This window comes from Petromyzon marinus, chromosome 1 (genome assembly GCF_048934315.1).
Source record: "Petromyzon marinus isolate PM22_M1 ecotype Great Lakes invasive population chromosome 1, UKy_Petmar_22M1.pri1.0, whole genome shotgun sequence".
NCBI lineage: Eukaryota > Metazoa > Chordata > Hyperoartia > Petromyzontiformes > Petromyzontidae > Petromyzon > Petromyzon marinus.
The window spans coordinates 8,394,936-8,417,524 of record NC_133667.1 but is presented as its reverse complement, the minus strand read 5'-3'; the positions used below and the strand labels follow the sequence as shown (position 1 = coordinate 8,417,524).

Here is a 22,589-nt window from a genome sequence, read left to right as displayed (position 1 = left end):
GATATCTGATCATTTTAGAAAAATCGATTCGCCTTCAGATTGTCCGCTCGATTACTCGGACTAATCGAGCGCCACTGTAACGTATCGGCCGCTATACGGATACTGTATGAGGTCCACGATATTCGCATAGTCCGGTTTTGGAAGGTGTCGTATCGTGATAATTGTCACTCATATTGAACTCGTATTTTTGTCTTGACATATAAAGTAAACGCTCATGCAAATTCGGGGATGATAATTGTTATAATTAGCTGTGTGCCATTGAATTTGAGTTTTGCACAATGTTGTTCAGGATACGTTTGGCGGCAATGGTGGGTTCGAGTTTCCCATTATTATTTTGTTATTAATTCGCCAGCGGATGTGAACTCAAGGGACCAGGGGAAGAGTCTTGTTTTCCAAGAATCACCAAAATTATCAGTTAAAAAACAACAAAAAAGCATACAAATCAGCACAAAAACAACTGTATCACACGAGGAATTGAAAATAATGTAACGCTAAACCAATGTTTTTTTTTATTTACCAGGTAAAGCCCACTGGACTATACAGGTATAGACGTTTTTCAGAAGCGACCTGGTCACAAATGAAAGCCAAACGAAGTGGCTCATCGTTGTGTGGATAGTTATAGCAGCCAACTGTTCTAAACCGGTGATGTTGATTTTAAATGTGGAGGGAAAAATTTAAGGACCCCGGAGAAAAATCCACGCGTCCATGGGGAAAGAGACGCGCCACCCACCCCTCACTCGTGCCTTAACACTTATATTCGTAAATAATCATACTTCGGATATGCAACGACAGCTTCGAAACGTTCTATTGTATCATCATTTCCATTCTGTAGAAATGTAACATGTACTCGTGCTAACACCCTAGCCATGATTTGCGTTCTACGCGTTATATAGATTGTAAAGCGGAAATGATTAACATGACGTATTGCAGGCTAGATTGTATCACGATTTAAAGTTGATGTTCATTCGTACACGAAGCGCATCACGGGACAAAAGCAAGTTATGAGTCGTAACTTCTCATATCGTATCGCGATTAATGAAATCGAGGCAACCCCAGGATGCGTGTGTGTGTGCATTTAATAACGGCATTGATTGGGGCAACATCCATTATAAAGGGAATTGAGTGGCACCAGTCCAGTATATGTTAAAGAGGGGCAGTGGAGGGGTGAGAGGTTGCGTAGATGAGGTGCGGGGTGATGTAGTAGGGGAGGTGTAGGGAGTGAGGGTGGTGTAGAGGTGAGGGTGGTGTAGAGAGTGAGGAGTGGTGTAGTAGGGGTGGTGTAGAGAGTGAGGAGTGGTGTAGAGAGTGAGGGTGGTGTAGAGAGTGAGGGGTGTAGAGAGTGAGGGTGGTGTAGAGAGTGAGGGTGGTGTAGTAGGGGTGGTGTAGAGAGTGAGGGTGGTGTAGAGAGTGAGGGGTGGTGTAGAGAGTGAGGGGTGGTGTAGAGAGTGAGGGTGGTGTAGAGAGTGAAGGGTGTTGAGAGTGAGGGTGGTGTAGAGAGTGAGGATGGTGTAGTAGGGGTGGTGTCGTAGTAGGGGAGGTGGAGTAGAAGACAGAGAGAGAGAGGAGAGGGGGTGAGGGCTGTGGTCTTCCGCGTGTGCACGTGGAGTCCGTGCCGCGCGTGCTGGCGATTGGATGCGGGCACTCGTCAAGTGGAGGAGGCACAGGAGGACTCCCCTCCTCCTGGGACACTGCGGTGAGTCTCTCGCCCGTTCATCTCACGGGAGACCGTGTGGACACTGAGGCTCGTCACGGGACGCAAGGCTCTCGCGGACGACACACAGGTTGACAGACGCTCAAGTACGAGACATGAACAAACATAACGAGACCTCGCGAGTTGCAGTACAATGCAGGAAAACAAGTTGCAAACATCACGACAAATAACGTAAGAGAGAGAGAGAGAGATGTGTAGCCCACATTTGCATGCACACAACACAGGGGACATGGACACGCATGAGAGACACACAAGACACAGAGAACTGCCGTGCATATCGTACGCAAAGATAAAGACGCCCCCCCCCCCTGTATAGCCTTACCAGACTGTTGGGGCAAGTGCTTTTAGTGAGTCGCACCTAGGAAGGCTGACGCTGCACACGAGGGGGTGTCGGGTGGGCCAACACACCACGCCCGGCCGCCTTTGTTTCCCCAGTGGCGATGTTTACACACCGCGCCGGGGACTCATTTGAGTCTGACCCTACCTAGGGAGGGGCAGGAACGAGATAAGCGTAGCGCATTAAACCGCTACATTACCTCGCCCCCCAATTCACTCAGATCCGTGCACACTAAAACACTCACAGGCACACTGCTACAGTCATTAAAACATAAGTAACCACACAAACACACGCCCTCCCCCACCATACATTATCACCCCCCGCACAGACTAACACAATCACCAACTACCCAGGCTTGCGGGTGACCTAGATGGCAGTATGGCATTGGATTCTCGAATCGATCTCGGCCGAGCTTTGTGTGTTAACTCCCCCCCCAGCCCCCTCCCCTCGTGTGGGTGGGGGGGGGGGAGGTTTCTCCAATAGCTCAGGTTTCCTCCCACAAGCCAATAACTTAATCAATAAATCCGACTCACATCCAATGGCAGTATCCCCTTAAAAAAACAACATCCTTGAGACACAAGTGGGGCTTTCTTGGTTTGAAAAGGTGCATTATTACTCGTTCGTGATTATTACGCTTAAGGGGCCTGTCCATAAATGACGTCACGCACCTAGGGTGGGGGTGGGGTGGGGGGGTCAGACATTTGTGACGATGCGTGACGATGGGGGGGAGGGGGGGGTTTGAGAAATGTGACGTCACATCAAAATGCGCAACTTTAAATAAATATAGACAACACGTTCTACTTAATTAAATAGACTTTTTAATCAATGTTTTTCTCCTACAACATCAGAGTGCAGCGCCACATTAAATACGCACTACAATGACAATAGTTTAAAGCGATTTGAAACATGGGGGGGGGGGCAGAGCTTTGTGACGTCATATTTGAGGGGGGGTCTGACTTTTTGTGACGCCGTGTGACGATGGGGGGGAGGTCAAAAATCGTCCAAAATCGCGTGACGTCATTTATGGACGTCCCCTACCACAGTGTCAAAGACTTGGTAGAAGGAGTGAGTAGTTGCTAGAAGGAGCTCAAATAGTGGAAATTGATGTAGACCCTTTGGCAAGAGCGACATCAGAGGGAGACATGAAGATCACAAATTGCCCTTGGTACTTGGCCAGAGTATTGGTGGCCAAGTTACCAATCCAACTCGATTCGCTGGCTTTCGAAGCGCAGTGTGCTCACCGCTGCGCCAACCGCTCCCCACACACCCATACACATGAAAGAGGCAAATACACGGGGAGTGAGCGGGGGTGATAGGGGGTGGGGGTGCCTGTCTGGGAGCCGTGAACACGCCAGAACAGGTGTCACGGGCTCGGAGAGATGGGAGCAGAAATAATTCGGGCCTGGGTTCCTCTTGCGATGGGACCCCGTGTCGAATCACGGCGCTGTGATGCAACACAGCGGGCTTGTGGGGGAAAACGGGATGGATGTGATGGGGTCATCGCGGATCGTTTAGGACTGCGATGGGATGGGATGATGGAATGTGATGGGGGGGGGGGCGGAGTGACTGTGATGGGGCGTGTGATGATGGGGTGATATTAAACGATGGCCAGTCTTTCGAATGTGATGGAGTCATTGAGTAGTTGTGATGGGTGGGCTACGGCCTATGGGGCTTTGATGGGATAATGGGATTTTATGGGATTTTATGGGATGATGGGATGTGATGGTATGATGGGCTGTGAATGGCATGCAATTATGGACTGGGATGAGTTTATAGACTGTGATGGGATATGATTGGACGATGGGATGTGATGGGGGGGTGTGATAGCGTTATGGCGAGATGGTAAGGATGGTATTAGGGTGTTCAGATATGATGTCGTGGAGTGATTGGATGCGTTCGAATGTGGGAACGTGATGAGTGATGGATCGCGATAGAATTCGTGAAAGGGGGCAAGCAATGGGCAATGACACAATGCAGCGATGTCACGGGCCTGCAATGGGGAGTGATCGCAATGAGATATGCCGTTAGCAGTGATAGCGATACAGTTTGGTCATGGAAGCAAGTGAGGCTGCAATGTGTGGATGTGACAATGCCATGATTAGATGTGATGGAGTTTGAGTATGATCATGATGCTATTATGGGATGTATTCAGCGGTGTTATAGGATGTGAAGTGATGGGGTGTGATGGGATGGCTGTACGGGGAGACATTACGGGCTCAGGGAGTTATGATCACACTTGCCGTGATGATGATGGGCTCCAATGGCGTAACGAGGGCTTATTTTCATCCGGGTCTGCCTTGAATCGGAGACTCGAAACAATATTTTCCAGATCCGGCACACCACGTCCAGTACCGTACAGCTCTCTCGCTACGACTGTGACCGCAAGTCGCATGCCAATTCCATTTCGGCAAAAAAAATCAAAGCCTGGGCCTGGCTATCGAGTGTGAAGGCGGTGCAACTGCACCAGGGCCATCGGGCAGGGGGCTAAATGAACGCGCAACACATTTTTTTTGGTTCACACAAATCATGGTGTATTTTTTTTTTTGGGGGGGGGGGGGGTCGCATTATTTTCTCTCCTTTCAACAAGCTGACACAGATGCAGATTCTGCCGATGGTTGTGTGAACAGAATACGTTGTCCTTAATCAGTGGCCGGTTAGCTGTGAAGCGTCAACATAATTGCAGTGCAGGTATACGCCTCTCTCTCTCATTCGTGGCAAAGTGGGAGAGCGAACTTTGCAAATCCGCTTGAGGACCCGTGTTCGAATGAAGACATCCTCCCATGACTAAAGATGCTTCTAAAGTGTCGTGAGATGATGATCTCAGCCCAGTCACCAGTGCATAACATTTGATTTCACAATAAATTTGGTTACATTCAAGCTCTGATAATAAAAAAATATATATATATGTCGGTTTGACCGTCTCGCGAAAAAAAGAACTATGTCGCGAAAATAGGAATAAGCGGTTGTACTGCTGCCTCGGCATAGCATCACAAAAGGCAGGATGCTGCTGGATGCTTCCGGATGTTACCTCTGTGCCTCAGTCTATGTTCAGCCTGCGTATGCATCTCACGTGTTATCGTGGACCGTGCTTTACCCTATAATAAATGATTAATTGTAACTCCTTCTTTGGTTCTTTCGGTAAAGTCACGTAGAATGAGAATAACATAATCAAATAAAACAATAAAATTCTCACGACGTTTCGGCCACAACACAAGTAGCCGTCCTCAGGTGAAGAAACAGATTAATTATAACACGATGTTTCCATAACACGGTGTTCTTCAGGAACAAAACTACTGCGTTATATGAGAACAGACTGCGTATATATATACACACAATATTTAACGCAACTGTCTCATAAAGCTTTCCAGACCGCTCAATTACATGCAAGTGAATGTGAAAAGCAATCCATTCACATTAAGTACAAAGGCGTGTCAATATCGCTTTCCTAACAACTGGAGCCAGTGGGGGTGTCAGGGGGTTAGGTTTACAATTAACCCCCCCCCCCCCCCAGCAATTCCATACATTGTTACGATTCAAGGTTGCAACTTGATTTAAGAATCCAAGTCCTCTTTTTTTGTTTCCTTCGTCAAGTTTGTTTTGGTGTCTCTGTTTTCTCTCTAATGCTGACCGTGCCTTTTGCCTGCTCCATTACAGAATACGTTTGAACTGAAACATCACTTTGTGTAACACCTCAGTAGCGTGCGCGTATTACGCGCGCAAACATGACCGCGTATACCTCGAGCGTCAGACTCGTGTGAACATAAGACTCAGGTAGGCCTTTACAGTGTCTGAGTGAGACCGCATCTCAAATTATTGCGCGGAAGCAGTCAGTTTTTGGGTCCTCGAGACCAGGCCTCGGCCTGCTTGAGCAGCAGCTTGAGGACCTATCCTGAGCTCTCCCTTGACCTCCTAGCTGCAGCCTCAGAGACTTTGGCGTTGGCTTGGCCTCATGGCTCCTGACCTCAGCCTTGGCCTTGTGGGTCCCCGCCTTGAATTCACCGCCTGGAAACAGTTGGCATTGATGCATTGTCACATGACTAACGGCTATTTGACTGCGGTACATTGATTGATATCTGAGTACAATGACTCAGAATGATAAAAGTACACATTGCGTTATGGATGTCTCTCAGATGTTAGACCACTGAGCCATGACCTCTAAACCTCGGGTTTGTGTGTGTATTTCTCTCTCTCTCGGGGGAGTTGAGGGCTGTCAGGACACTGGGCACTGAACCAGCACCAACCAGGTCCTGGGTTCAAGTCCTAATTGTAGATTCTAGCTCTCTCTCTTAGTGGGTCCGTAATGGCCTTGTTCCACAAAATATTCGCAATGGCCATATTAGAGCTCTGAGACAACAGTTCCGATGTCCCAAGTTCATACCGTGTCAACCCATACTGTCTTCCCATATTCTTGTACAGGGAAATTGACTTTTCAGGTCCATAGGGCATACAGCCGTTTCAATACGGGCACATTTTTTTTGTCTATTTGTTTGTGTTTCTCCCTTGTAATGGGACTTTGTAGGATGAACGTTGAGATTTATAAGGGCATGGGGTGACCAATAAGGTCTGAATTGTTCTCTAATAAGGTAGGTAGTGATAAGGGGTTGACAGGTATGCGAGTTTGATACCACAAGCTGTTTGTCTTATTCTTAAACGCATGTTTCTAGATGTGGAGGGAAAAACCGGAGGATCCGGAGGGAAAAAATCCACGCGACCACGAGGGGGGGAGACACCGCAAACTCCAAATATACAGGTGTCAGGGTCGGGATCGAACGGACGACCTGCTGCATACCAGGCGAGGTAGTTAATATCTCACCACCGTCGTTGACACTCGTGCAATACCACTGAACCAGCACATTTGAGAACCTTGCTTTGAGCTTAGTGATTGGTATCTCTGTCCTCTCTCTCTCATGCTTTTTATGGCAGCGTTAAATCACTGAGCCAGCGTCTCTCACAGAGAGTGCAATGGAGGTATCGAGTTGAGGAGATCCAACTTCACTGGATGATGTGCCAACGCAGCAGGCTCTGCACTTTAAAATGTCTAGGAATATTGCCAGATCGATGCACATCCACTTGCATTCATGAACTCTCCAAGAACCCAAAACGTCATCAGCAGTCTGCACTTGAACGTGGCCTTGCAGTGAGCGTCTTTGCCAGTGGGGCAGTTAAAATAAGTAAGTGGTTGATGCTGGACCTGAAACTATTTGAGTCTCTTCAACCCCAACCCCCGCCTCGCAATTTGATGAATTGTTACAATTTGGGGGTTGCGATGAACTACACAAAATGACTTAACAAAGAAGACCGCAACATTGAGGCTCAAAATTAAAATTACAAAATATTCTGAACAAACTAAATTAATTGTTGCACACCGGGGATGTAGAGTTTATTGAAACACATCGAAAGGTGATTGGTGTAAATTCCCGTACATGCCCTCTGTGTGTACCTGTGTCGTTTGTTCAAACAGGTCCCTGCAGGGTGGGCTGGTAGGAACATTGGAATTTTGCGCAATTTTATTTTTACACCCCAACAGCACGAGATTTCACTTCGTTAAAGTATTGAAAGGGGACGGACGGACGGACACATTAATGTATTGCAGGCTGGTACACTCAGTTTACAACTTCGTTCCTACCAGTATAAAAACTTTGCTTTTGAGACCAGGACAGTGATATTTTGAAATTTACCTATTTTCAATGAGAAACGTGGTGTGCATTTGTGTCTTTCGTTCATGTAAGTCCTGGTCACAAAGCAATTTTTGTGGGGAATTATCGCCATTTTTCTATACTTTTTAGGCATAAGCAATACAAAATATAACCCTTAGTACCCAGGAACAAAAATTGTGTTACAAAGTGAATTAATTAATATTATACGTATGGGTGCGGACGTGTGCATGGATGTGTAGCCCATTCGTTTGGTCTTAGGGAAAGGTCGGGTGATCACTTATCCCGGTTGGGTGATCAGTTTTCAGATTGGATATAAGGAGACAACTCTCGTCTTGTCCAAGCCTGACTTCCACTGAGCACCAGAGATGAGACTAACACACGAGTTATTCTTTTAATAGCATCTAACAGAACTTTACAAGAAAAATATATTTCCCTTCAAAATAAAAAAAACCCAATTCAATGCTTGCGTAGTGGGTTCCAGGAGAGTGGCGACGACTTGTAGAGGCAACGAACGCGTTTATTTATAACAACGGTAACAAGAACAGTCTTAACACAAAGGGGTAGCGCCCTTTGCCCACTACCTGGGGAGGTACGTCCTCTGGGCTAGGGTGGCCTATCACTGGGACCACGGGCTCTCTTACCTCCGGCTAGGGGTGCCCCAGGGGAGGCTACTCTGACCCGACCCAGCCAAGGTACGGATCCCGACCACTGGCCCACTCGGTCCCGGCGCTTACAAGGGCAGCGGGTCTAGGGGTTCCCAGGGCCCTAGGCTAGCTGGTCTTCTGGCTGCGGTCTTCGGATTGGCCCCGGACTCGTCCAGAGGTCCGGCTTTTATACACCTCCCCAGGTGTGTCCGCCCCTGGCCACGCCTCCCTTCCAGAGAGTTCCAGTGGGGGGGTCTCGGGGAATCCTAGGACACCCCGCAGCCCCCCTCCTATTGGGGGGGGGGGGGTCTCGGGGGATCCCAGAACATCCCGCAGCCCCCTCCTGCTTCGGGGCTGGGGAATGTAGCGACCCACATGCCGGTCCAAGTTACTGCCCCTGGTGGGCCCTGTCTGTTACTGCAGGTAAGTGCACGCAGCCCATTTACAGCGCTACACTTACTTGTGTTAAGATTTAAAAGGTGTCCCTGGTAAAAAAAAAAAACCCGCGACAACCCCCAAACAAGTTCATTGTCCAGTGGGCAAGAGGCTAGTGGCTTGGGTGGTGCAAGGGAGTCCAGAAATCCATGGGGATATCGTAGAAATAACAAACGATAAAAAAGTAGATGTTCAAGTGTTTTAGTTGAAGCCGGCGTGGGTTATTAAAATTAAATATATATTTTTTGCAGATTAAAATAGGCTGCCAAATGTAGTTCGTCTGTAGGGAAATTGATGGATTTATAGAAGTCGGTCCGATACTCCGTTGGCTGCCAACATGAAGAAGCTATGGAGATATGGTCTCACGCCACCAGGGCAACCACAGCATTGCCGTTCCCGTTAAAATGGTCGACCTCGTGCCACAATGATGCAGGTTCGTTGAAGATTTAATGAAAAAAAATTAAGTGGAATCGATCAAATATCTGCAGATATTTCTCGCAGTGAAGGTACAGAGAGAAACACCAAGTTAACATGAACTAGTAACCAGGCGACTCACTTGAGGGCTACTTTTCTCAGGACACCTCTCTCTTGTGAAAAAAATATAGACATATCTCCATATATATAAAAGGCAAAGTTGTGAATATGTGTGTCTGTTCAAAATGTTTTGCGTACTTCCCGACATGCAACAAACTTGAAATTTGATTCCCGCTCACGGTCGACTCAGCATCAAACGAGTACCTGGTGTGGTGTGTGAACATCGCCACTGGGGAGACAAAGGCGGCAGGCGTGGTGAATCCAAGTCCCGGGCGAAGCCGGGTAGTACGGCTCGTTTTTAATAAGATTGCTTTTTTTACCCCTAAATATTGTTTGCAGAACATAGAAAATGAGACGCTTCGACAAGTTTTCCTTGCTTAACCAGGCGACAATGCCAGAGAGCAGGATAGAGTCCCATTTGCACGAGTGACCCGGGGCATTAGTCCGCTGCCAGTAGAGGGCGGTGATCGGTGCATATGATCTCGATTGAGTCATCTGCGGTGTCATTGTCGAATTTTTGGCAAATACGGACCCTGACGCGGGCACACAACGTCCTGCTCTTGCGATTGATGTCCAGGGGATCTTCGTCGTCCACCGTGAGTGAAGACAAGAGGGTGCATGGTATGTTTATGAGAGCTACAAAATAGAATCTCCGGCCTATCTTAACCTCTGTAGTGCTAAAAGATAAAAACAAAATGCAAAGGTGCATCTCTGAAATTTCTCGCTCGTGCCACTGCTGCCAGAAAGGCCTCCACTAGAGGGGGCTCTAGAGAGAGCCTCCTTGAGAGTGTATTTGGCCTACTCTTCCACACCGACCAGACATGGGAGTACTCACTTTTTACCCCACTACACGCGACCTATCGGTGGACTGCTGGGTGGACATAGGAGGTGGGGGGGGGGGACGATTAAAATAAATTTCCCCCATTGCATAAATTGCCACGCTGGGAGAAATTAACTGAACTGGTGAGCCTATGGAATTCAAGTCAGCGTTCTGCTCACCGTTGCATCACGGCAGTGTCCCTCTTCAGTATGAGTGCAGTATTCCCTTGTTATTCGCGAGGGATACGTTCAGGAGGTGCTCATGAATAGCAAATTTCGCGGATAATGATATTGGCCTACGGGAAACCCTATCTTTTGAATGAATTGCCTTAAATACATACGTAAATAAGCTACTGGATACATGATAATTGTCATAACACAAATAAATTGGTTACAATAAACATGAAGTAAATAAAATGATAATATTAAAGTAATATATAATATAAAATTCTTGTTTCCCTTCTACGTGACTTTACCGAAAGAACCAAGAATATGAATCACTGCAGTCGCGAAAGCTTTAAATCAAAATTTAATATATAATAGTTTATAAATGAACTTGCATTCAATTACGATGATGCCGCATCAAATTATCTCTCATGACTTTATCTCTCATCACTCTATCTCTCGTCACTTTATCTCTCGTCACTTTATCTCTCATCACTTTATCTCTCATCACATTCTCTCTCATCACTTTATCTCTCGTCACTTTATCTCTCATCACTTTATCTCTCATCACTTTATCTCTCATCACTTTATCTCTCATCACTTTATCTCTCATCACATTCTCTCTCATCACTTTATCTCTCGTCACTTTATCTCTCATCACTTTATCTCTCACCACTTTATCTCTCATCACTTTATCTCTCATCACTTTATCTCTCGTCACTTTATCCCATTACGTTATCTCTCATCACATTCTCTCTCATCACTTTATCCCATCAGTTTATCTCTCATCCCATTCTCTCTCATCACTTTATCCCATCAGTTTATCTCTCATCACATTCTTTATTTCTCTCTCTCGTAGGCAGTCGTGTAGAGTGCCAGATGCGATTGGCGGATATACAAAATCGCGGAAAGCAAGTTAGTGAATCGTGAGGGAATGCTGTAGTCGCAGACTATACACTGCAATTCGATAGGACAGCTCGCCGGTGTTCAAACACAAAAGCTACGGGGTTAGATGGAAACGTGCGGTGATCACAATGGACGGGGAGGAAGAAAGCAAACATTAGAAACCGGAATACAACTGCACGTGACAAATACCGCCCCCCCCCCAAAAAAAAAGCACCGCCAATATATTAGGCAGCGTGGAGAAGATTCAGGCCTCTAATTCAACGAACTTTGTACCCCTCCCGGGAGAACTCTGTTTAATGTTGTTGTTTTTTTTAACAAAAATGGCGACCTTCCAATTTGGCTACCAATTCAGTGAGGGCCATTATAGCTGGGGCAGGCCAAATTAAGTAAAATATGTGGCATTAACCACCGTATAATTAATACTGGGTGGAGCAGTCGTGCAGTGGGCTAACTCGGTGCACCTCTGACGTTGGGTGGCCCGAGTTCAATTCCTGACCATGGGTAACATCAGCGGCGAGTGAAAACCAAACCGGTCCCTGGGCTGCCCCGTCCTTCACCAATCCCACACTGGCCAGTGCGGTGAAGTATAGTCAAACAACCCCTGTGGCAGAAAGAGCTTGGAGGCCTTCATACAGAAATGGATTGGCAAAGGCACGTACATTGTTGACAGTAATTATTCATGCAACACATGTACGAGTTCATATTTAGTTCCGTTTAATCTGTATAAGGGGTTTGGTCAGAAACTCTTCCTCATTGAATCGCAATTACCTTTTTCGTACGTGAAACTTGCATCCATGCTTTACACTGATTATAATCAGACTTGATTGCTGATTACCTCCATGGCTGTCATGATGTCGTGCCGCCTACTTGAGGACCTGGATCAAGAAGGTATTTTACGTGAGAGCCTGACGATGCCTGTAGTGTAAATGTTTATGGTTTCGACGAAACCATAAACATTTCGCTTGCCCTCTGCGACATTGCGGTTTGCTGAAAAAACACAAATCAAACGGTATATTCGCCCACGTGACAACTTTTGATACATTTGGCTCTCTCGGGTTGTGGAGGGTTACAGTTAAAACATTCACATACTTTCGCAAATCTCACCCAAGAGAAACCAATTAAGAATTACACTAAGTAAGATTTGGCCCTTAAAACTGCTCGTGAAACCCAGCCAATCCATCATCCATTGTATAGCCACTGCTTAATAAAGTCTCCACCCACACTATTGCCTATTCCTTACAATTCGGTGGTGGTGCTAGCCAATTGGGGGGGGGGGCTGAAGCAGAAAAAAAACTTTTTGGGGGGGGGGTGGGGGGCAGAAGGGGGAGTATCCCATTCGATGTATACAATCCTCGTGAGATGACAGAATAGATGTAGTCAAGAAGCAGAGACGTAGTGAGAGGCAACACGCTAACAAAACGTATCGAGATAGAGCGAGATGGCATGTGAGAGATACGGGCAGGATAGGGATGACCGAGTAATTGGCATTTTGTGTTCGTTATCTTGTCATGTTTATTAGCATTAAATATGTGGGTTCATGTTCGAGGCACCTCTATTGTGTTCATTAATCCCATCGGTCTCCCAAGCTCTTGCTTGGTTTTGCTTAGGCCTCGCGGCTGCCGCTTGCTCACGCTCCCGAGAAGCCACAATCCATGCCGCTCGTCAATCAAGAGTCGCAAACACGGCGCCCATTTTTATTTTGTCATCTTCTCATGCCTCGTGTCGGTGGAGCGGTGTGAACTCAAACAAAGGTCCATGCTACGTCCTTCCGTGAAGGCTGCACCTTCTGAACTCTCCGCACTTTTCTTCTTGCCAAAAGTCACTCGATGTGAAATATACTGACACACCCGATGGCGCCATCACAGTGTGATCCACCAACCCCCCCCCCTCCCCACTCGACTACAAAATCACTCGGTGCGAAAAAAACCAGCACAACGTTGGCAGCCAATGTCGCTACATTCAGTGTTGTTGGGTTAGGGTTACTCTTCGAGATGAAACGAAGAGCGGCAGGGCAGATACCGAAAGAACCAAAGAATATGAATCAGTCACGAAAGCTTTAAATCGAAATTTAACCGCCTCTACGGAGAGGGATTCCACACAACCTTAAGATCATTCAACAGACTCCGGGATAAGAAGGCTCAACTAATCGAGTCTCTCACCTTTCTGAAGAGATGCCGCGACTCTAAGGTAACACCAACCGCATTTACACTAACCTCTAAATTCTATGCTAATTCCTTTGTCAAGGCGCTTTGTTTCTTCTCACACAGCTTAAAGGTCGTGATCTGAGCGTGGCTTTTTTCACTCCAGCGCTGTCCTCCAGACAGTCTCGTCCCTTCACCTGATGAAGGCCGCTTGCGTTGTGGCCGAAACGTCGTGAGAATATTATTGTGTTATTTTATTTTATCAATGTATTATTTTATTCTCATTTTACGTGACTTTACCAAAAGAACCAGAGAATACAGATGTGAAGTGGTTTAGGGCACTACACTCTGATCTCGATTCCCCTTACCAAGGCTAATGGCTATTTTGTTTTACCATTTATAGTTTTTTTTCCAGGTAAGGTCCACTGAGCTATGTAGCTCTGTCTCAGAAGCGACCTGGCCACAAATGGCAGCTCAACGAATTGTCTTATCACGTGCGCATGTATAGCAGCTAAACACTCTAAAGGCATGTTTCTAAATGTATAGGGAAAACCGGAGGACCCAGAGAAAAATCCACCCGACCACGGGGAGAACATGCAAACTCCAAATATACAGTTTAACACGTAGGCTTTCGCGACCAATATTATTCATAATAAAGGTTTTTGGGTTAGATCGCGTTTATTTATAAATGTGTCGTAACCCTCCACCACCCGACACGGCCAATCAGCAAAAAAAGTGTCACGTTGACAAAAGACAAATAATTCACTACTTTAGCCCACCGGTGTGTTGAAGAGTGAATCCACAACATTTACAGTTTGAGTACGACGTTTCGCTGGTAAATACATCCAGCATCATCGGGCAATTCGCCAGAATGGTAAAGCCCTCGCTTGCTCCCGGTTTTATATAGAGCAGCAGGGTGACGTCATCACTTAACTCATATCAGGTGCAGTGATTAGAGGCGGAGGGGGGGGTATTGTAATTATATAATCGATTAGTAATCAGTCATTGGTTATATACAATTCTAGATTTGAAGTTTTCGTGACTGCAGGGATCCATACTCTTTGGTTCTTTCAGTAAATTAAATCACGTGACGTTTCGGGCGCAACACACAAGCGGTCCGTCATCAGGTGGGACAACCACAGCAAGAAACAATTGCTGAAGTGGACAAAAGGGCTGCCGTGATAAGAGGCTATATAGGTAAGAGAGGGGGAGAGGAGAGATAGAGAGGGGGGGGGGGTAGGGGGAGTGGAGTGCTGCTAGAGGGATTATAAGGGTCAGGATCGAACCCACGACCTCCTGTATACCAGGCGAGGTAGTTAACATCTCTTAGCCACTATGGTATCTCACTCCTCACGTCAGTGGCGAGTGAGACACCAAGACCGGTCCGGGGATGCTCTCCCCTTGAGCAACCACAACACTTTTCGATTTAAAGCTTTCGTGACTGCAGGGATTCATATTCTTGGTTCTTTCGGTAAAGTCACCACGTAGAAGGGAAATAATAAAATAATAAAAATTAAACGAGAAAATTCTCACGACGTTTCGATTGCAACACAAGCAATCATCATCAGGTGCAAGAAAATGTTCTTGCTGTGGCTTTCACACCCGATGATGACTGCTTTCGTTGCAATCGAAACGTCGTGAGAATGTTATTGTTTTATTATTTTATTATTTCCCGAAAGAACCAAGGATATAAACCCTAACATTGAGCAGCGCCGTGAAGAATGGACACAAAACCTGCCCACGATCGGATCACCCAAAATGCTGACCCCCCCCCCCCCACGCCACCCCCCCCCCCCCCACGCCACCCCCCCCCCCGCCCCCACCGGCGATCAGGTCAGATCTCGGAAGCCAAGCGGGGTCGCATGGCCAGCCACCGCGATTATAAAACGTCCGAGGCAGGTTCCCGCCTGGCTCGGTTCGTCAGCAGGGAGCATCGACGATTCACGTTGTGCCGCGCCGCGCCTTTTCGTCCCCCCGCACTGACCCCAGCGTGATGATGAGGTGTGGCCAAATGAGCCCCCGTCCCGCCTAGGATGATGCCAACCGTGCGGGGAAGGCCCTTGCCCAACAGCGGATTGGACAACGGGGGCTGGCACAGGTGCGCACGTCCCCCGCGCTGGGCGAACGAAGAGTTGAGCCGTGCCGCAACACCTCGGGGTGAAACGCTTCTCAGTCGGCAGAGCGTCACGTGGCAGGGAATGGATTGTGGAACACGAAGGTCGCGGGAGGTGGGGTCACTGCAGCACACCGCTGCGTCCCTCCGCTGGTTACGCGCAGCTGTTGTATGCGCATGTTGAACTTTTTTTCGCACCGTACATAGCCGACCGTGCTAATCGGAAGTCTGGGGGGGGGGGGGGGAAGGACAACAAAAATTAAACACAAAGAGCAGTTGTAAAATAATAATAAAAATCCGTTTTTACATCTAGATTTAAAAGTGCACAGCTCCAGTGGTTTCCTAATATCGGAAGGAAGAACGTTCCAGACGGCCGCAGAAGCGCGTGTGAGAGCGCGCGATGCGGCATCGCCAGTGATGATGATGGTTTTGCACCCATTAGTTAACCTCACATTCATGTCACTGTTTGAAATTCCATTGGTCCCACGCTGCTTTTTTCTGTTGACTCTTCACTTTCCTGTTTGATGTTTGTTGGATCTCGCCGAGTGCTCAAGACATTTGTTTTGTAAACAGAGCACGCTGTGTGGAAATTAACAGATAAGGGCTTCGTTATTACGATGGGCATCTTCATAGCCAGTGTTTTGGCGTAACGCTTTTTGAGTTATTGTAATGACATTACAAGCGCTGGCAATTGTAATCCTCACGACTGTAAGCGCTGTTTTCAGCTTGCAATGAGATTGTCGTGTTTGGCACGAATAAGTGCCTTGTTTGCTCATCCTTGTAACAAGAGCTGACTGGCTCAATGGTACCTCACCATTTAAAACAAAGCCCGAGTCTTAGATGAATACGTGTATATACTGTGTAATTTTTAAAAAATCACTTTACTTTCATTAACAAAACAAAATCCTCCCCCCCCACCACCACCACCCCTCACCAACTTGGGCGAAGCAGCAGCAGCAGCAGCAACCAGTGCACACCCATCACAACACACACGCCAATTTGCACCTCCGATTAGCACGGTTGGCTACGTACGGTGCGCAATAAGTTCAACATACTTACTTTTTTCGCACCGTACATAGCCGACCGTGCTAATCGCATCCATTATTTTCGCCCCCCCCCCCCTCCTCTTTACCGAACACAGATGGACTCGTCCATCTGAACAAACTGTCAAATCGCTGTCCGTGGTGCTAACGTTAAAAATTTCCGCCACGTTTTGTCAAATTTTCTTGCTGTGGTTTTCACACCTGACGATGATTGCTTGCGTTGCAGTCGAAACGTCGTGAGAATTGTATTGTTTTATATTTTTGTTTTCCTTCTACGTGACTTTACCGAAAGAGCCAATAATACGAATACCTACAGAGCTGACTCCCAGGTGTCTTTTATACAGGTAACGAGCTGAGATTAGGAGCACTCCCTTTAAGAGTGAGATTAGGAGCACTCCCTTTAAGAGTGTGCTCCTAATCTCAGCTGGTTACCTGTATAAAAGACACCTGGGAGCCAGAAATCTTTCTGATTGAGAGGGGGTCAAATACTTATTTCCCTCGTTAAAATGCAAATCAATTAATAACATTTTTGACATGCGTTTTTCTGGATTTTCTTGTTGTTATTCTGTCTCTCACTGTTCAAACAAACCTACCATTAAAATTATAGACTGATCATTTCTTTGTCAGTGGGCAAACGTACAAAATCAGCATGGGATCAAATACGGTTTTTTTTTTTTCCTCGCTGCACATCGCAAGGTCTGCTCTCGCTGTCACGTAAGAACCGCAATATCTTGCCGATTTCGTCAAGGAGCAGAAACACGTCACGCGAATTCCGGTCGCCCGTGCAAAGCGGCGTCTTGTGGCTATACACCGAACAAAGGCGGTCACTTCTGCGGCCGCCCGGAACGCGCATTTCCTTTCGATGTTAGAAAGCCACTGCAGCCATGCACCTTGAAACCTCGACTGAAAACCCCACTTCTTCAGAACTGTTTTGTTGTGTTTAGTTCTCTGTCCTTCCCCCACACCGCACAGTTGGCGCGGCTGGCGACGTACGGTGCGAAAGAAGTCATTACGTGCATACGTACATACATGCAGAGGTCATCGGTTCAACCTCCCGGCGCGGCAGTTGAAACAATGGGCGCGGGTTTTTAGTAAATGCCACCCCCCCCCACCCCACCCACCACCACTGTCCACCCAGCAGCGTCAATGGGTTCACGACAGTTGACCCGCAGGTCGTGCGAGGTGGGGTCAAGTGTGGGCTACTGCCGCCACCTCTTCCAAGATAGCTGGGCCAGCGTGGAAGAGCGGGAGGACAATAAGCCCTGGAGGAGGACGCCTCTCGAGATAACTCACTCTCGTGGGCCAATTGCGTGGACCGCGGCTGCGACCGTCACTTTTAAAGTTTGACATTTAGGATGACGCAACTGTACTTTCTACGCCGACGTCGCTAATTGGAGGCCCGTAGCGCTACATAAACTTGCGGAGCCTCTCCCGTGCCTTCGCTGCACGCGGTCCTTCCCGCGCCGTGCTTAGTGTCGTGACCTTAGCCATTTGACCTTAGCCATTGGCCAAGGGGCAATTGAGTTCAGAGTGCAGCGCGCTAAACCACTTTGCACCTGCCCCGCCACCCTCACAGGCTGATTTCCCGAACGAAGAATAACCCTAACCCAACAACACTTTGAGCGTAGCGAAATCGGGCTGCCCAATGTCGTGCTCGTCTGTTTCACAGCGAGTGAAATTTTGGCAAAAAAGGACAGAAAGGCGCGGAGGTCAGGAGGCGCGATCCTCACGCAAGGACAACGCACACGATGGAACTGCGTTTTGAGTTCACACTGCCCCAACGACACAGGATGAGCGGCATGGATCGCGGCTTCTCGGGACACGTGAGCAAGCAGCAGTGCTCGGCGTAATCAAAAGCAAGCAAAAGGCTTAGGAACCCTAAGGGCTTCACGAAATTAACAGGGGTGCATGAAACATAATCCCAAATGCCGAGCCCAATAAACGTTACGAGATAATTAACAACACCGAATGGAGCGAAATTGGCTGTGTATTTTATATATATATTTTTTGTTTACATGGAGCGACTTTGTAATCGAGTGGGGTTGTTGGATCACATCGTGACGGCACCAATGCATGCGTGTCATACGACCGACCTTGTTGTACGGCAACGGGGTGTAGCAATGCCTGGAGGATGCAGTGCAGCAAGTGGCTCACTGATAAGAGTCTATTTTTAACGCTGCCCCATCTCGTGTCGGGGTCATTTTTTTTCCTGGCTTGACGGTTTCCACCCATGTCGAGTGAACACGCTGCGCTTCAACGGGGGAGAAATTGGTCATCCCAAAAATACGTAGGAACCCACGGCGCGATAATTATCGTTTGAGTTTGAGTCATGTTAATGATGATGTACATACCTTTGTCAAACCACTGCTCGATGAAGGCTCTCACATCTCCATATATATAAAAGGCAACGTTGTGAATATGTCTGTTCAAAATGTTTAGCGTACTTCCCGACATGCAACAAACTGCAAATTTGCCATGTGGGTACTTTCCAGACTGTACACCATGCAAACATGATTTTAAAAAATACACTTTTGTGTTTTTTTTTGGGGGGGGGGGAGCTCAATAATGCATTTATTTTTTGCACGGCAAGTGAGCTGTGACGTCAAATCTGTCACGTGACCCGCGCATGTGGAAGCGTAACGCATTGTAGTGTAGTGGTTAGCGCGCTGTGTATGTGTCTGTGTGTGTGTCTGTGTGTGTGTCTGTGTGTGTGTGTCTGTGTGTGTCTGTGTGTGTGTGTATCTGTGTGTGTCTGTGTGTGTGTGTGTCTGTGTGTGTGTGTGTCTGTGTGTGTGTGTGTGTCTGTGTGTGTGTGTGTGTGTCTGTGTGTGTGTCTGTGTGTGTGTGTCTGTGTGTGTGTGTGTCTGTGCGTGTGTGTGTCTGTGCGTGTGTCTGTGTGTGTGTCTGTGTGTCTGTGTGTGTGTCTGTGTGTCTGTGTGTCTGTCTGTGTCTGTGTGTCTGTGTCTGTGTGTCTGTGTGTGTGTCTGTGTGTGTCTGTGTGTGGAAGCGTAACGCATTGTAGTGCAGTGGTTAGCGCACCGCGCTACAAACCCGGCGACATGGCGAGCCGAGTTCGATTCCCGCTCACGGCCACCACAAGTGACGATTATTTGAGCCGGTCCTGGGCCTCACCTAGGTCGACTCAGCCTCAAACGAGTAACAGCTGTGGTGTATGAACATTGCCACTTGGGAGACAAAGGCGGCCGGGCGTGCTGCTGTCACCCACCCCCTCTTACAATGTATAAAATAATTGCAGGGCTTGAGTTAATTTTTAAATGTATAAAGCTTGACGCACTGAGCTTGTGTTTTTTTTATCAAACATCTATTATAACTCACGTGTCAAAATGTATATAGCTTAAACCGGCAAGTATCAATTTAAATAAATCATACAAAACTCACAAAACACATTATTGCTCAAATCTAAAGATTACTTTCGTAAGTAAAACAATGATATAGTCATGAAACCGGAACACACAAGAGAGTACGATCGAAATCAAAGAGGCGAATTTCACAGGTCTACAATGTGCACGTGCAACAGTCATGTTCTCAATCCGCTGCTGGATGAGGGCACCCCCAACCGTGTAGCTACCAGCTGTGGTGTAGCTGTGGTGTAGCTGTGGTGTAGCTGTTCACGGTAGTAGTGACGCTGTGCTCGCGGTGGTGGTGATCTGGTGATGGTGGAGTTCATTGTGATGGTGATGTGGTGATGGTGGAGTTCATTGTGATGGTGATGTGGTGATGGTGGAGTTCATTGTGATGGTGATGTGGTGATGGTGGAGTTCATTGTGATGGTGATGTGGTGATGGTGGAGTTCATTGTGATGGTGATGTGGTGATGGTGGAGTTCATTGTGATGGTGATGTGGTGATGGTGGAGTTCATTGTGATGGTGATGTGGTGATGGTGGAGTTCATTGTGATGCTGATGTGGTGATGGTGGAGTTCATTGTGATGGTGATGTGGTGATGGTGGAGTTCATTGTGATGGTAATGTGGTGATGGTAGAGTTCATTGTGATGGTGATGTGGTGATGGTGGAGTTCATTGTGATGGTGATGTGGTGATGGTGGAGTTCATTGTGATGGTGATGTGGTGATGGTGGAGTTCATTGTGATAGTGATGTGATGATGGTGGAGTTCATTGTGATGGTGATGTGGTGATGGTGGAGTTCATTGTGATGGTAATGTGGTGATGGTAGAGTTCATTGTGATGGTGATGTGGTGATGGTGGAGTTAATTGTGATGGTGATGTGGTGATGGTAAAGTTCATTGTGATGGTGATGTGGTGATGGTGGAGTTCATTGTGATAGTGATGTGGTGATGGTGGAGTTCATTGTGATGATGATGTGGTGATGGTGGAGTTCATTGTGATGGTGATGTGGTGATGGTGGAGTTCATTGTGATGGTGATGTGGTGATGGTGGAGTTCATTGTGATGGTGATGTGGAGATGATTGCATTGGTGGAGTTGACGGTGTTGTGGTGAGTGTGGATTTGATGGTGCTGGTTATCTGGTAATGGCAGTCAGTGGTGGTGGAGTTGTTGGTGATCTGGTGTTGGTGGAGTTCATGGTGACGTGGTGATGATAGTGGTAGTGGATTTGATGGATGATGTGGTGATTGTGGAATTTACAGTGACGGTAGTAGTTGATAGTGGAGTTGATGGTGAAGTTGATGGTGTAGTTGAGAGTGATGGTGAAGTTAATGGTGATGGTGCATTTGTTGGTGATGGCAGAGTTGATGATGAAGTTGATGGTGACGTCGGAGTTCACAGTGATGGTGCAGTTGATCGTGATGGTAGAGTTAATGGTGATCGTGATGTGGTAATGTTGGAATTGATGGGTGGTGCAACTGGGGAGAACCCAGAGAAACCCCATCCAGAACAGAGGATGAACATGAATACTCCACACAAAAAGGCGCCTGGGTCGGGAATCGAACCTACGGACCCTTTTTTTGCTGTGAGAGGCAAGTTTCACCACTGCCCTGGGGCCACCCTGTCACCCGAGTAGTCACAGAATTGGCAAGCAGAAGTGTGTGAACGACATAACAACACACCGGTGTGCTGAACTAGTAACTAACTGGCATGTTTGTGTCTACGTGACAAAACTTTATTATTGGTTGCATCGGGTGGTGGAGGGTTTAACGGCACGTATATTTACGCAATCTAACACCCCCCCCCCCCAAAAAAAAATATATATATTATGGACTACACGGAAAAAAAATTGCATCAAATATCACCCCTTACAAACTCTCGTGAAAAAAAAGTCTTATGGACTCTGCCAGACTTGCGTGGGTAAACAAAGTCAACATGTTGATGAAAGGGACCACTGCCTACCAGGAGTCACGGTGCCCAAAGACGTGGGTCTTGGGGGGGGGGGTCTTTCTCCTTCGGTTGAAATGACGCAAAGCACTCACAACATTCCTCCCTACGGGTCCAGCACAAGGGACATTCCAGTGCTTTCACGGCTGGCAGTGAAAGAGAGACGCGAGCGGGCGGGCGGGCGGGCGGGCAGACGTGGCCTAACTTAGACATTGTTCCGGGGGCGTTTTTAGATCACGATGGCGATCTATTGTAGATCGCGGCAGCGGTGCCAACGGTGGCGATGTTGATGCACGTTCGTACGCAACCAACCGCGCTAATCGGAGGTGCGGGGGCGGCGGGGGGGGGGACAGCAAATGAAACATAAAAGAATGGTTCACAACGGTGGTCAGAGGCTGAATAAACTCAAGGTGGTGGTGGGGGGGGGGAAGAGGAGTGGGGGGGGGAAGAGGAGTGGGGGGGGGCGTTTTCTTCCCTACCCACCGAAATGTTTTTAGATGCCCGTTGAATGCCCTCAACCAATTTTTTTTTTACATTGTAACGAAAATCTCTCCATATGTGCCCACGTGTCCTTTCTAAAGGCCCACGTGGCCAACTTCTTTTTAGCTCTGTCATTGACATTGCTCAAGAAACGTTACATTGGCTGGTCCCCGTTGCATTAACTTGCTTCAATTGCTTATGTAACTCAATTCACCGTCGTCCCCGTGTTTTTAAAAAAAAATCTATAACGTTCCCAGTCGAACATCAATATTTCAGTATCTTGTTTACGCACT

The 22,589-nt window shown here is 47.4% G+C and overlaps 1 protein-coding gene across 2 annotated transcripts in view; it reads left to right on the top strand.

The window, feature by feature from the left end:
- The first annotated feature begins 1,575 nt into the window (after positions 1-1,575).
- Positions 1,576-22,589, top strand: part of LOC116943054 (coronin-1C-like) — a 100,579-nt gene continuing 79,565 nt past the window's right edge. The window contains exon 1 of one of the 2 annotated variants that reach the window (XM_076059690.1): positions 1,576-1,693. In XM_076059690.1, the coding sequence (XP_075915805.1) occupies positions 1,633-1,693 (61 nt within the window). In that variant the 5' untranslated portion in view covers positions 1,576-1,632. The remainder of the gene's footprint in view (positions 1,694-22,589) is intronic. The other variant, XM_076059689.1, reaches the window with a different exon arrangement.